This window comes from Theropithecus gelada, chromosome 11 (genome assembly GCF_003255815.1).
Source record: "Theropithecus gelada isolate Dixy chromosome 11, Tgel_1.0, whole genome shotgun sequence".
NCBI lineage: Eukaryota > Metazoa > Chordata > Mammalia > Primates > Cercopithecidae > Theropithecus > Theropithecus gelada.
This window is the reverse complement of record NC_037679.1, coordinates 98183269-98196589: the sequence shown is the minus strand read 5'-3', so window position 1 is coordinate 98196589 and position 13321 is coordinate 98183269. Positions and strand designations below refer to the sequence as shown.

The 13321-nt window shown below is 48.7% G+C and overlaps 2 protein-coding genes across 6 annotated transcripts in view; one reads left to right on the top strand and one right to left on the bottom strand.

Annotated features, from left to right (window-relative positions):
• The window catches only part of TAPBPL (TAP binding protein like), a 16429-nt gene extending 7126 nt beyond the window's left edge, over window positions 1–9303 (top strand). The window contains exons 5-8 of one of the 2 annotated variants that reach the window (XM_025401221.1): window positions 16–318; window positions 2203–2286; window positions 3410–3496; window positions 8878–9303. In XM_025401221.1, coding sequence (XP_025257006.1) covers window positions 16–318; window positions 2203–2286; window positions 3410–3496; window positions 8878–9128 — 725 coding nt within the window. In that variant the 3' untranslated portion in view covers window positions 9129–9303. Of the gene's footprint in view, window positions 1–15; window positions 319–2202; window positions 2287–2473; window positions 3673–8877 lie in introns of those variants that run through there. The other variant, XM_025401222.1, reaches the window with a different exon arrangement.
• Window positions 3608–13321, bottom strand: VAMP1 (vesicle associated membrane protein 1). Of its 4 annotated transcripts, none has more exons than XM_025401226.1 (5): window positions 12865–13321; window positions 8083–8209; window positions 7699–7857; window positions 6259–6310; window positions 3608–5851 (listed from the first exon to the last, which is right to left on the bottom strand). In XM_025401226.1, coding segments are annotated over exons 1-5 (357 nt in total). In that variant the 5' UTR covers window positions 12867–13321; the 3' UTR covers window positions 3608–5834. The 4 variants fall into 4 exon arrangements, with proteins under 4 accessions (XP_025257011.1, XP_025257013.1, XP_025257012.1 ...); XM_025401228.1 differs by having other exon boundaries at window positions 3608–4335; XM_025401227.1 differs by having other exon boundaries at window positions 3608–4208.

Below are 13321 nucleotides of genomic sequence, written 5' to 3'. Positions count from 1 at the left end.
TCATTCTTTCTCCAGCTTCCCCCAAAGTACGACTGAGCTTGGCAAACGAAGCTCTGCTGCCCACCCTCATCTGTGACATTGCTGGCTATTATCCTCTGGATGTGGCAGTGACGTGGACCCGACAGGAGCTGGGCGGATCCCCAGTCCAAGTCTCTGGTGCCTCCTTTTCCAGCCTCAGGCAAAGCGTGGCAGGCACCTACAGCATCTCCTCCTCTCTCATCGCAGAACCTGGCTCTGCAGGTGCCACTTACACCTGCCAGGTCACCCACATCTCTCTGGAGGAGCCCCTTGGGGCCAGCACCCAGGTTGTCCCACCAGGTACTGGGAGTGTCCTCCCTTTCCCCACCTCCACACTAGGGCTCATGGCTCTCCTGCCCCAGCTCATCTATGGCCTTGTTCTGCTGCCCATCCACTTTGTTCACAGCCCTGGCTTCATGCTGCTGCCTCAGCTCCTGGTTGTCTTTCCCAAGGTGGCAGCTGCCACAGCTTCTACCACACATCCCCTGAGACTTCATTATACTCCAGCCTCCAGGGGGCCAGGCAATGTGCTTAAGGCTGGAGATCCCAGATGAGTAATTCCTCATCATGCCCTCCAGGAGATTAGTCCAATAACAGAGACAAGACTAAGTAGGCAGAGAAGATGACATTTGAGCCAAGTTAACTAGCTTAGAGGGAAGGGAAACTCAAGATAGAAACAATAGCATATATGAAAGCCAAATCATACAACAGCCTAAAGAGACTTTGGAGAATTGCAAGCAACTCAGCACAGCTAGAGCCTAGGGTATATGGGAAAAAGGGAAAGTGGCTCTGAAGATTCGGAGGTAATTCTATTTATTGAGCATTTACATGAATCAAGCACTGTAGAAAGCAATTAAATGTATGATTTTATGGATTATGACTCCCATTTTACAGGTGAGTAAACTGGCACTTGCAGATGTCAATGAATTTGCCCAAGGTCACCTATCAATCAGTGGTAAAGAGAGAATGTGAAAAACAGGCAACCGGATTCCCCTTAAGGGCTTAATCAAACCCTGTAGATCTCACTGGGCCTTCAAGATGGAAATTCCTGAGAGCCATAGCATGCTGTTGAAAGGTTTTATTTATTTATTTATTTATTTATTTATTTCATTTTATTTATTTGATACAGAATGTTGCTCTGTTCCCCAGGCTGGAGTGCAGTGGTACGATCTCAGCTCACTGCAACCTCCACATCCTGGGTTCAAGCCATCCTCCTGCCTCAGCCTCCCAAGTAGCTGGGATTACAGGCATGCACCACCAAGCCTGGCTAATTTTGTGTTTTTAGTAGAGATAGGGTTTCACCATGATGGCCAGGCTGATCTCGATCTCCTGACCTCAAATGATCTGTCCGCCTCGGCTTCCCAAAGTGCTGGGATTACAGGCATGAGCCACCGCACCCTGCGTGTTGAAAGGTTTTAAACAGGAAAGGGACAGGAAAGAACCCGCAACTCAAAATGGAAACATCCAGGAGCACTGGGCATTTGGTCGCTCATTAGACTGTGAACTTCCCCAAAACTGAGGTTTCACCTCAGCTCACATCATTCCCCAACTATTTACAAAATCCCAGTTAACGGGTTGTTTTTATTTTGTTTTGCTTTGTTTTATTTTGTTTTGAGATAGGGTTTCACTCTGTCGCCCAGGCTCGAGTGCAGTGGCACAATCTCGACTCACTGCAACCTCTGCCTCCGAGGCTCGTGATCCTCCCACCTCAGCCTCCCGAGTAGCTGGGACCACAGGCGCACACCAACACGACCAGCTGATTTTTTGTATTTTTGGTAGAGACAGGGTTTCATCATGTTGCCAAGGCTGGTCTTGAACTCCTGAGCTCAAGCCATCCACCCATCTCAGCCTCCCAAATTTCAGGGATTACAGGCATGAGCCACTGTGTCCAGGCAAGTTAACTCTTAACAAATAAACCAACCTAAATCTCACTTGCAAAGCAATTTTTAAAAACTTGTCCTTAGGTGAGAAGAGGTAGAGAATTCTGTGTGGAGTAACCCACGACTATCCAGCAACCTTATGAATAAGTACAAATGCTGCTGGGTGCCTTGTTCCAGGCTCCTCAACCAGGGACTCACACACACACTCCTTAGCTCCTCCTCCCTGGGGTGGACACTGCAGGTGAGGGCTCAGCTCATGATTCCTGCACACGATAATCCCCGCCCATGTTGCTCTCACCGACAGAGCAGAGAACAGCCTTGGGAGTCATGGTTGCCAGCAGCCTCTTCCTTCTTGCACTGTTGTTCCTGGGGCTTCAGAGACGCCAAGGTAAGAGCCTGGTTGCCCTTGGTTCTGGACCTGGCCCACCTCACCCACTCTAACCACCTCCCTACCCAGACCAGGGTGGAAGTCCAGATGCCCCAAGCTCCAGCCACCCACCCATCACAGCCTCCTGCTTTCGAGTTTGCCCTAAATGAAAATGAAACCAGTCGTGTTCCCTCTTGTTTTCTCCTAGCTACCTCACTAAGGTCTGTCAAGACTCTAAGGCACTCTGGGTAGCCACTCTCCTGCCTCAGAGTAGAAAGAAAGAGCAGTCATGTGCTCCCAGAAGGACTCTAAGTCAAGTCGCAGAGCTAAAAAGGCATGAAGGTGGTACCAGCTCATGGGTCACTGGGCCTGGCTCTGCATAGGCCTCTGCCTTCCTTCACTGTGCACCCTGGGCTCATGCACCGAGGCGGAGAACAGGAAGAAGTGAGGGGACAAGAAGAAGGCAGAATGTCCAGATGGAGGTTAAGACTAAAGAGCCAGGTTGGTGGTGTGGTGGTAGGAAAACAAAGCTGGAAGAAATGGAGAAGGAACAAGTGAGGGACAATGAGGCACGGGCTGGGGCTGGGCTACCCCTCCCAAACTCGGCTCTGTCAAAATAAAAGCCCCTTGTGTCTGCTGTGACCAAGCATTTCCACTTTCCTGTCTTCCTCCACACTGGTCCCAACTGAGCCCTGTCCCCAAGCCTAGCGGCTCTAACTTGCAAAGTGTTTAAGGCAGGGAACAAAGGCCCTCAGAGGCACCCCCGGGCTCCATCTCAGTTGCACCTCTGCTGCAATTAGGGTTCTGCTCCTTCGGATAACTGCTGGGAGTTTCAGGATACCTGCAAATGCCTCACTGCCCCAGCTGCAAGGGAGACATTTCTCCTTTTACTCATTTCTAAAATGTGCCTGGTCAATACAGTGGAACTCAGCATACCAAAGCTGTATGTGAGGATGATGGGGAAAAGGGGGTAAGGAGGTGTTCACTGACAGCCTTATCTGGGCATATCCTCTGGGACAGGACAAGCAGGCCAAGGACCTAGGAAGGAGCACAGGAGGCAGATAGAAGAGGCCTGAGGGAACCTGTGCTTGTTTGCTAGTGTGAGATGCCCACGCAACTTCCTGTCCTCACTTCCTCTCACCAGCACCTACAAGAGTTGGGCTGCTTCAGGCTGAACGCTGGGAGACCACTTCCTGTGCTGACGCACAGACCTCCCATCTCCAGGAAGACCGTAAGCCAGCCCAGCTGACCTGAAGTGACATGAGACTACGAGAAAGAAAGGACACCCTTCCCCCCAAGCCCCCCAACTACTCCAACCCAAACAACAACCAAGTCAGTTTAGTGGTAGGAATTTGTATTTTTTGCCTTTGTTCAGAATACATGAAATTGGTAAATATGCCACATGCCTTTGGTGGAAGTACAACTGTTGTTATTACTCTATACAAGTATGAGATCAGGGTTAGGAAAAAAAGACAAAGAGGTGATGACAGACACACAGTGGAAACCCCACATCGTCTCATGGCAAACCGAAGAAGGGGATGTGGGAAGCTCAGCTTCATTTGACTGCAAAGTCCCAGGGTTTAGTTGCACATTTGCTCATGCACATGAGTGGTGGGAGGGAAGGGGGATAGCAAAGACACACAGAAGAGGGTACAGGGTGGGTGAGAAAGAAAGTAGAAGGGCTAATACCCCCAAAGAACAAAGCCAACTACACCTGGTGAGCCTCAGAGGGACAGAAACCCAGGAATGATTTCTGTAATAGGGCTGGGAGAGCCAAGAGGACCGATTTGCTCCAGGCTTGGGACACATCGAGGACAGTGGTGGTTCTTCTCCAGCGGTGACCCCCTGCATTAGGCAAGGAGGAGCCCAGAGGAGAGTGGAGACCTTCGAGGGGGGCCGTTGGGAGGGTACTGACTGCTTTCTTCCAGCTCTTCAGTCCCGCCCTGGGGCAGGACGAAGGGAATATGGGAAACAAGGGCGAAGGGAAAGGAAGGATGGTTTTGTGCAATGAAATGCTGCTGCATGGAAAGTGGGCATCCAGACCCTGCCCAGCATGGCCTCACCCTCTTCCTGTTCGTGGACTGAGGGAGGAAGGAATAAAGGGCTATGGGTATTCCCCACTCTGTTCCCAGCCTGTCCTCCTCCCCTTGCACCTGGGTTTATCCCACATTAATAACTCATCCTGAAGCTCAGCAATTGCCCTGAAGATAGGCTGAGCAGATCCCATCCTCAGGTTCCACTGTCTATACACACAAACCATGCAAAGAGGAGGAAGAGAAAGGAGGCAAAGTAGAATTCAGACAGGTAAGGGTGGTTCGAAGGGGAATATACTGCAGGAAGAACAGACAGGCGGTTCTCAAGGAGAAGGCGCCGTGACAGCACAGCAATACACAATGACACCTGTCACAGGCTGGCACGCCTCCCCGCAAGGTGGGGCTGGTGGGTCTACATGACTTCCCTGCATCCTGAGGATCAGCAGGGCCTCAGGAAGGACCTCTTGCCTCATCACTGTCTTTGGCAAGTGCACGGGTGGTGTGGAGGAAGAGATTCCATGGGTATCCAAAGATCTCACACTTCTAACACCCTCACACCCCTTCATCAACAGGAAGAGAGGAACGGGACCCTCTTTAACGAGGGCAAGGAGTGGCTTCCTCTGAGCTTGTTACTTTCAAATCAAGCACTTGACTCACTGTTTCTCTATAACTAATAGGCAATCTCTCTCTTTATGCCAACAATTAACTGGGAGCTAGGTGAAATTATTTGGCTAGATAAAACTACTGGCTAGATGAATTTATTTGGTGCCCTCATACGGAATGCTGTAGAAAATGTAAAGAAGAGAAAGCTCCTTCCAGTTAGAAGCACATGGGACTGCTTCTAGGATGGAAACAAGTCCTGCTATTTTCACAATCTGTAAGTGTTCTCCAGGCCTCTGGAGAACAAAGTAAAGTTGTAAGATCCCCAAAGACATAGAAAATCCTGGACGAACAGATTAGAAATAACTACAAAAAGCAAGTTTTACTTTCGAAAAGCGTGCTGCACTGAAACCAAGTTGGACTTTGGTCCACCGCCAGGACCCTCTCCAGGCCTGGCCCAGGAGGGAAGGCTCCACATGACCAGGCAGCACTGAGTGAGCTGCCATCTTCCCAGTCCCTCTCTAGCTCCTGCCAGTAACCAGGTTTTCTAGGAGACATCATGGGCACCGATACTCTTCTCCTCCCAAGTCTGGGCAGCTTCACGGGTACTTCGCCTCAGCTACTCCCCTCCCTGCCCCTTCCCGTGGCCTCCAACTCTCTGGGGCTTTGGGGGAACTTGAGAGTACAGAAGAAGTGCGCGGGGAGGAGGCGCCAGCTGTTGCTCTTCAGGTAGTGACTTAGATTGCACCACGAGCAGCATTTCTAGTGTCGAGGGACAGAGTGCAAATGAACGCAACGCAAAAGGAGGAATGGGTGATGGAGAAGCCTGGGCTGGAATGGAGGACGGTGGGTGGGGACGTGTGTTGAGAGAGCAAACAGAGGGGAGAGGACATGAGTGTGGATGGCAATGGAGAACAGGGAAGGGGTGGCACATTCTCAAGTAAAAAAGTAGACTGGACACAGGAATCAGGAAGTCCCAGACGGAAAAGAGAAAGAGACAGGAGAAAACAAGAGGGCAAATTACACCAAGTTACCAGACATTCAGGTCTTTCCATTGTTAAGTGCCCCATCCCCACGATGTCCCTCTAACCCAAGCCAGTGACACACAGCATAGCCCTACTTCCTCAGAACAGGAGGCACCATCTCCCTGCAATGCCTTGCAGGGGGAAGCCTTGTCCATCAAAGAAATCCCGTGTCTCTGCCCTTCCCCCCTCCCGAACCAAGTGACGATCCCATAGCAGCGGTCTCCATACCTCAGTCAGAGCAGCCCCACTCCCCAGGCAGGCAGGCAGGCAGGCAGGGAGAAGACTCCAGGACCTTCCCACCTCTTCAACCCACCAGCAACCTCAGCGATACTTACTTACAATAACTACCACGATGATGGCACAGATGGCTCCCAGCATGATCATCATCTGAGGAAACATGGACAAAAAATGAGCCCTTGAATTTCAGGAATGAGGAAAAGAACCACATCTCTAGTGGGAAACAGAATTCCCTCCACCCTCAGGACAGTGGAAAAAACACTCATCACCCAGGAGACCTGCAGGCTTCTTAGAGAGGCCCTACCCTTCTGCTTCCCAGGGGATCATAACCTCAGTACGTCTGTAGCTTTTCAGATTCATCACAGGACCTGCACTGAGCTCCTCTTTGCTTGGTTCCTGGTGTCTTGGGGCTTTAGAAGGCATTCCAATAGAGATACAGACTCTGGATATTTAACCAATTGGTTCAGTTTTCACTGTGAAGTGTTCAGCTCATTCCCAAAAGTTGCAGTCATTTAAAAATATATATTTCAACCTGAGAAAGCTAATTTAAAAGAAAAAGAAGTGTGTGTGTGTGTGTGTGTGTGTGTGTGTATATATATTTATATATTATGAAGTGTGTGTATATATATATATTATGTGTATCTGTGTGTATATATATTATGTGTATATATATATTATGTGTGTATATATATAATGTGTGTATACATATTATGTGTGTGTGTATATATGTGTATATATATAGTGTGTATATATTATGTGTGTATATATATTATGTGTGTGTATATATAATGTGTGTATGTGTATATATAGTGTGTGTATATATTGTGTGTACATATATATTATGTGTGTATGTATATATATTATGTGTGTGTATATATATAGTGTGTGTATATATATATTGTGTGTATGTGTATATAATGTGTGTGTATATATGTTGTGTGTGTATATAATGTGTATGTGTATATATGTGTGTATATACATATTTTGTGTGTGTGTATATATGTGTGTGTGTATATGTGTATGTGTATATATAATGTGTGTGTATATACATATTTTGTGTGTGTGTATATATATGTGTATGTGTGTATATATATATTATGTGTGTGTATATATAATGTGTGTGTGTGTATATGTGTGTGTATATATATATTGTGTGTGTGTATATATATATAATGTGTGTGTGTGTATATATACATATACCTGAGCCATTGTGCTGATATTGGGTGTGTCTGAGGATGAGACAGGAGAAAATTTTTGCAGGCCACTCCTATGGGGAAAAAGCTCCTTAACTAACCGTTCCAAACTCCTCAGGGTATCACTTTTTTCCTGATAGCGGTTCCGAATACTCTAGCCTACCCTGGTGGCCAATTCTGGGTAATGCAATCTCAAAAGGAGGCTTTTCGGATTTCCTCCCAAGCATTATGCTGGTCAGAGAGATACTGCACCATCAGAGGGAAGAAATGTAGAAGTTGAAGGTTTTCTTGCCTTCTACCAGTGGAAGCCCAGGAAAAGATGGAGGAGGGGACAAGAAAATTCACCTTGCAGTTTTTCCACCAATACTTCCTCTTTAGCTTTGCAGCACTGCTCTCAAATTGTGATGCTCCTGCCTGCAAGGCATCAGCTCGGTCATCCAACTCTGACAGCTTCTGGTCCCTCTCCAGGACCTTGTCCACGTTCACACGTATGATGTCTACCACCTGAGGAGGGCACAGAAACAAAGCTACTAAGCTTCCTGCCAAAGACAGAGGAAAGAACAACAACCAGAGAATCACAAGTCTGGCCCTGTGCAACTCTAAAGGGTGCTCTGCCTCTCGGGGCCTTTTTGACTGTTCTCCTACAAAAAAAGGAGAAAAGATAAGAAGTTCCCTTTTGTTCCAAACTCCTAGAACTGGAAACTCTCAGAGAAACAGCTATCTACCTACCTCCTCCACTTGTGCCTGGGTTTGCTGTAGTCGTCTGTTACTGGTCAGGTTAGGAGGAGGGCCAGGGGGACCCCCACCTGGGGCAGTCCCTTCTGTCCCTTCAGCAGGTGGCTGAGCTGGAGCAGACCTGTGGAAAGACATGGGCAGAGTACACAAAGTGACCAGGACAAGAAAGGAGCAGTGCGTGGTAGCACACACCTGTAGTCTCAGCTACTCAGGAGGCTGAAGTGCTCTCGCATCCTCCTGGCCCAGGAGTTCGAGGCCAGCCTGGGCGTCATAGCAAGACCCCATCTCTAAAAAAAAAAACAGACAAAAAGGGCCGGGCGCGGTGACTCACGCCTGTAATCCCAGCACTTTGGGAGGCCGAGGTGGGCGGATCACGAGGTCAGGAGATCGAGACCATCCTGGCTAACACAGTGAAACCCTGTCTCTACTGAAAAATAGAAAAAATTATGCGGGCATGGTGGCGGGCGCCTGTAATCCCAGCTACTCGGGAGGCTGAGGCAGGAGAATGGCGTGAACCTGGGAGGCAGAGCTTGCAGTGAGCCGAGATCATACCACTGCACTCCAGCCTGGGCGACAGAGCGAGACTCCATCTTAAAAAAAAAAAACACAAACAAACAAAAAGAAAGGACTCACATGCATCCTCACCCCAAACCACTTAAACAATTATGATTAGGCTATACAAAATTAGAATGGATTCTTACTCCTTGGCAATCTCAAATAGGGAGATGCAGCATAGAGGCAAAAAGTAAAAGATGAAAGACTCTGCAGCAACATTTGGATGCGGTTCAGGGACGTCCAGGATGGCATCAAGAGATCTTGTCTGGGGCTATCCTTTGACCCAACTCAAACAAGTCCTCTGCCATGATGGCTACAGGGACAAATGTGCTAGCCTTGTCCTACATGGCATTTCCCCACTGATAATGGTTTGGCTGTGTCCCCACCCAAATCTCAACTTGAATTGTATCACCCAGAATTCCCACATGTTGTGGGACGGACTCAGGGAGGCAACTGAATCATGGGGCCCATCTTTCCTGTGCTAGTCTCGTGATAGTGATGAAGTCTCACGAGATCTGATGGTTTTATCAGGGGTTTCTGCTTTTGCTTCTTCCTCATTTTCTCTTGCTGCCGCCATGTAAGAAGTGCCTTTCGCCTGCTGCCATGATTCTGAGGCCTTCCCAGCCATGTGGAACTGTAAGTTCAATTAAACCTCTTTTTCTTCCCAGTCTTGGGTATGTCTTTATCAGCAGCATGAAAACAGACTAATACAGTAAATTTGTACCAGTAGAGTGGGGCGTTGCTGAAAAGATATCCAAAAATGTGGAAGCAACTTTGGAACTAGGTAACAGGGAGAGGTTGGAACAGTTTGGAGGGCTCAGAAGAAGACAGGAAAATGTGGGAAAGTTTGGAACCGCCTAGAGACTTGTTGAATGGCTTTGACAAAAATGCTGTCGGTGATATGAACAATAAGGTCCAGGCTGAGGTGGTCTCAGATGGAGATAAGGAACTTGTTGGGAACCGAAGCAAAAGTGACTCTTGTTATGCTTTAGCAAAGACACTGGCAGCACTTTGCCCCTGCCCTAGAAATCTGTGGAACTTTGAACTTGAGAGAGATGATTTAGGGTATCTGGCAGAAGAAATTTCTAAGCAGCAAAGCATTCACAAGGTGACTTGGGTGTTGTTAAAAGCATTTCATTTTAAGAGGAAAACAGCATAAAAGTTCAGAAAATGTGCAGCCTGATGATGCAGTACAAAAGAAATAAAAAACACTTTTTTGAGGGAAATTCAAGGCAGCTACAGAAATTTGCATAAATAGCAAGGAACCTAATGTTAACCCCCAAGACCATGGGGAAAATGTCTCCAGGCCATGTCTGAGGCCTTCACAGCAGCCCCTCCCATCACAGGCCTGGAGGCCCAGGAGGAAAAAGTGATTCTGTGGGCCAGGCCCAGGGTCCCCATGCTGTGTGCAGCCTAGGGACTTGGTTCCCTATGTCCCAGCCACTGCAGCTGTAGCTGAAAGGGGCCAACGCAGGGCCCAGGCCCTGGCTTCAGAGGGTGGAAGCCTCAAGCCTTGGCAGCTTCCACATGGTGTTGAGCCTGCAGATGCACAGAAGTCAAGAACTGAGGTTTGGGAACCTCCGCCTGGATTTCAGAAGATGCATGGAAACGCCTGGATGCCCAGGCAAAAGTCTGTTGCAGGGGCAGGGCCCTGATGGAGAACCTCTGCTAGGGCAGTACAGAAGGGAAATGAGGGGTCGGAGCCCCTACACAGAGTCCCTACTGGAACACTGCCTAGTGGAGCTATGAGAAGAAGGTCACCATCCTCCAGACCCCAGAATGGTAGATCCACTGGCAGCTTGCACCGTGTGCCTGGAGAAGCTGCAGACACTCAACACCAGTCCGTGAAGGGAGCCAGGAGGGAGGCTGTATCCTGCCAAGCAGCCAGGAGGGAGGCTGCATCCTGCCAAGCAGCCAGGAGGGAGGCTGTACGCTGTAATGTCGTCAGTTCACCCCTTTTTACATTCAAGTTATTGGTTATGGTTATTGGTTTATATGCCCAGTTATTGGTTATGCTTCACACAAGATGAGGAAATCAGAGCTACCATAACGGCAGCTTAGAAAATCACCAAAGGCAAAGTCTATGTAGGCGGAGTGAGTCAGGACTGTTTGTTTGCTTTGTTTTTGGCAGAGAAAATGGGGATTTCACTTAGATAGAATCTGGGGCCCAAAGCAATTACATTAGTTATGGAAACTGTTCCAAGAGCATAGACAAGAAGCAAAGATGCTAGAAATTGTCCTCAATGTGCATGCATTATAGACATTCTGTCCCTTCCTTTTCTGGATTTGGCACAGAGTCTCAGATGACTCCCTTGGTTACTTACATCCCAAAGAGAGATCTTGGTTTACTGTACTATACACACAGAGAATGTTCTCTCGTTCTGTACCACTCAAAGCCAGTGTGTGGTGTTCAAGACAAACTCCTCTCCGTGTCCCAAAACATGAAGGCTAAACTCACCTCCTAAAGAATTCCCGGAAGTATAACCTAAGTCATGAGATGTTCTTGGCCAAGGAAGCACCCACAGGCAGGGGGGAGATCTCTCAAATTTGATGGAGAACAGAAATTACAGTAAGAACTCCTCAGACAGAAGCAGAATCTCACCAAACATACTTCACAGGAGCAGTCCAAGAGTAAATGCAACAAAAATGAAACCATCACAAAGTCACCAAAAAGGAAACTATTTCACTAATAGAACTAATACCCAGAAGCTCCTCCTCCTTGATTAAGTGAATTTCTTTTAGTCTAAAAAGATAAAGAATAACTCCTCAGAGAGGCTATAGTAGCAGATTACACCTGACTCATTCTCCACTTAAAGGATCACTTTCCCATTTCCCTCTAAGGTGCAAAGGAGGTAAAGCAAAGATAGACACAAAGTCATGGGAGCCATAAGACTCTTGTCCTGCCACTGAGCTAGCTAAGCAATCTAGTTCTCGACTTAAGGCAGAAAATTCAAAGACTAGGTAGCAGCCAGGATTGGAAGCAGTCCAGGATGGTGGCACCAATGACAAGATTAAGGTCAGAGACCTCATGATGCCCAGCTAGCCACCAGGATTTCTCCGTTGCCTTCTGTTCATCCCACGTGGATACTATCTGGAGGCCCCCGCCCCAAAATGAAAACAACTGGAATTCTACGGCTTGCCCAAAATGCATAGAACACTCATATCTGGTTAAAACCATAGTAATCAAAAGAAAAAGTGAAATGGCTATGAAGTATTTGCAAGGCCAATTTCACTTACTACTTGTTGGGAGTTGGAAACATTCAGCAGTAAAATATCTAGGGATAATTACAACCCTTATGTAACACAAGTAAATCTTTCCCTTTTTTGTCACTTATAGAAGCAACATAAATACATCTAGGACCAGGCCAGGGTAGGAATCAGAAAGAAAAAATCTGTATTAGACATATTGAGGTCTTGAAAGAGAAGTACTTCATTTGTTTAGCCGTAGTTTTCCCACAGGATCTTGTGAAGGGGGTGATGTTGAAGATTGCTGGAGACTAAACTGTGTGTGTTGGAGGAAAGGAGGAAGCTCCGCTCTCCCTATTTCTCCTCCAAATATTTGGTAAGACTCGGTGATAGAAAAACGTCTCCTATACGAGCGGCCTCGGCAAGAACAGCCGCTTGGGATGACAGGCCACTATCCCACTACCCCTTGAGTCTTTCTGAGCTGCTCACCTGGTGCCAGAGAACTGGCAGATAAGTTTCTGGAACTTTGCTCACTGCCATGAGGGGGGCTAGACATCACACTTTGGGTGAGGGGTAAACAAATCCAGAGATTGTAGGGCAACCCAAGTTAACAACTGGCAGTTGCACCCATGACTGTCTTTCCTGAAGCGCTAAGCAGTTATTTAGCCAGATGACAGAAATGCCTTTCGAGTCCCTTGCCCAGTTGTCCCCATCCACCACCCCAGCCCCCGCCCTCTCCGAGTCTCCACTATACTAAAACCAGAATGAGGCGCCACTCAGACGACAGGAGAGGGTGCAGTGATTGCGGGACCCCTGTGCCCCTGCACCGCCCGTGGGGTGCTAGCTGTGGCTGGTGCGAGAATGGGGTGCTAGCCCCCCTCCCTGGGGGTGGCCCGGTCCGGAGGCGGCGCGCGGTGGTGGCTCCCCGCGTTGCTGCAGCTGCTGCAATGCGCCATTTTCCGTCCCGCAGAGTCGGGAGCTTGGAGTGAGAGTTGTCAAGGAGGTGCCGAGCCTCCCACACCAGAGTCAACTCACATTTTTCTGACAGAGAGAGTGAGGGTCTGTTCCTCTCCCGAGGCTGCGGCGAGACACCCGGCGGGGGACGCTGCAACTGAAGTGGACGGAACTGACGAGCTCCGCCTGGCGCCGACCACTCCGAGGTCTACCTGCGGTGGAACTTACTGCAGCTGCCGCGCCGGCCCCCGCCTTTATTAGCGCTGACCACGCCTCCCGGATAACGGTGACAACCCCGCGGCCCAATCCATGCCCAGGACGGTCGCCCAGCGCTACAGGCCTAGCCCGCCCCGTCCCTGCCAATTGCCAGTCACAAGTCGCCTCTCATCCGACTCCGAAAAGGAGCGGTTGCTGTGAGGAGCCTTCAGTGATCAATGCAACCATAATTTGCGCTCCAGTCTGGCGGAGGGACGGGGCTGGGTGGAGGTGAGGTCTGTGCCTCGGAGGGCGCTTCAGCAGTTCATTAGGCGTTTGTGGT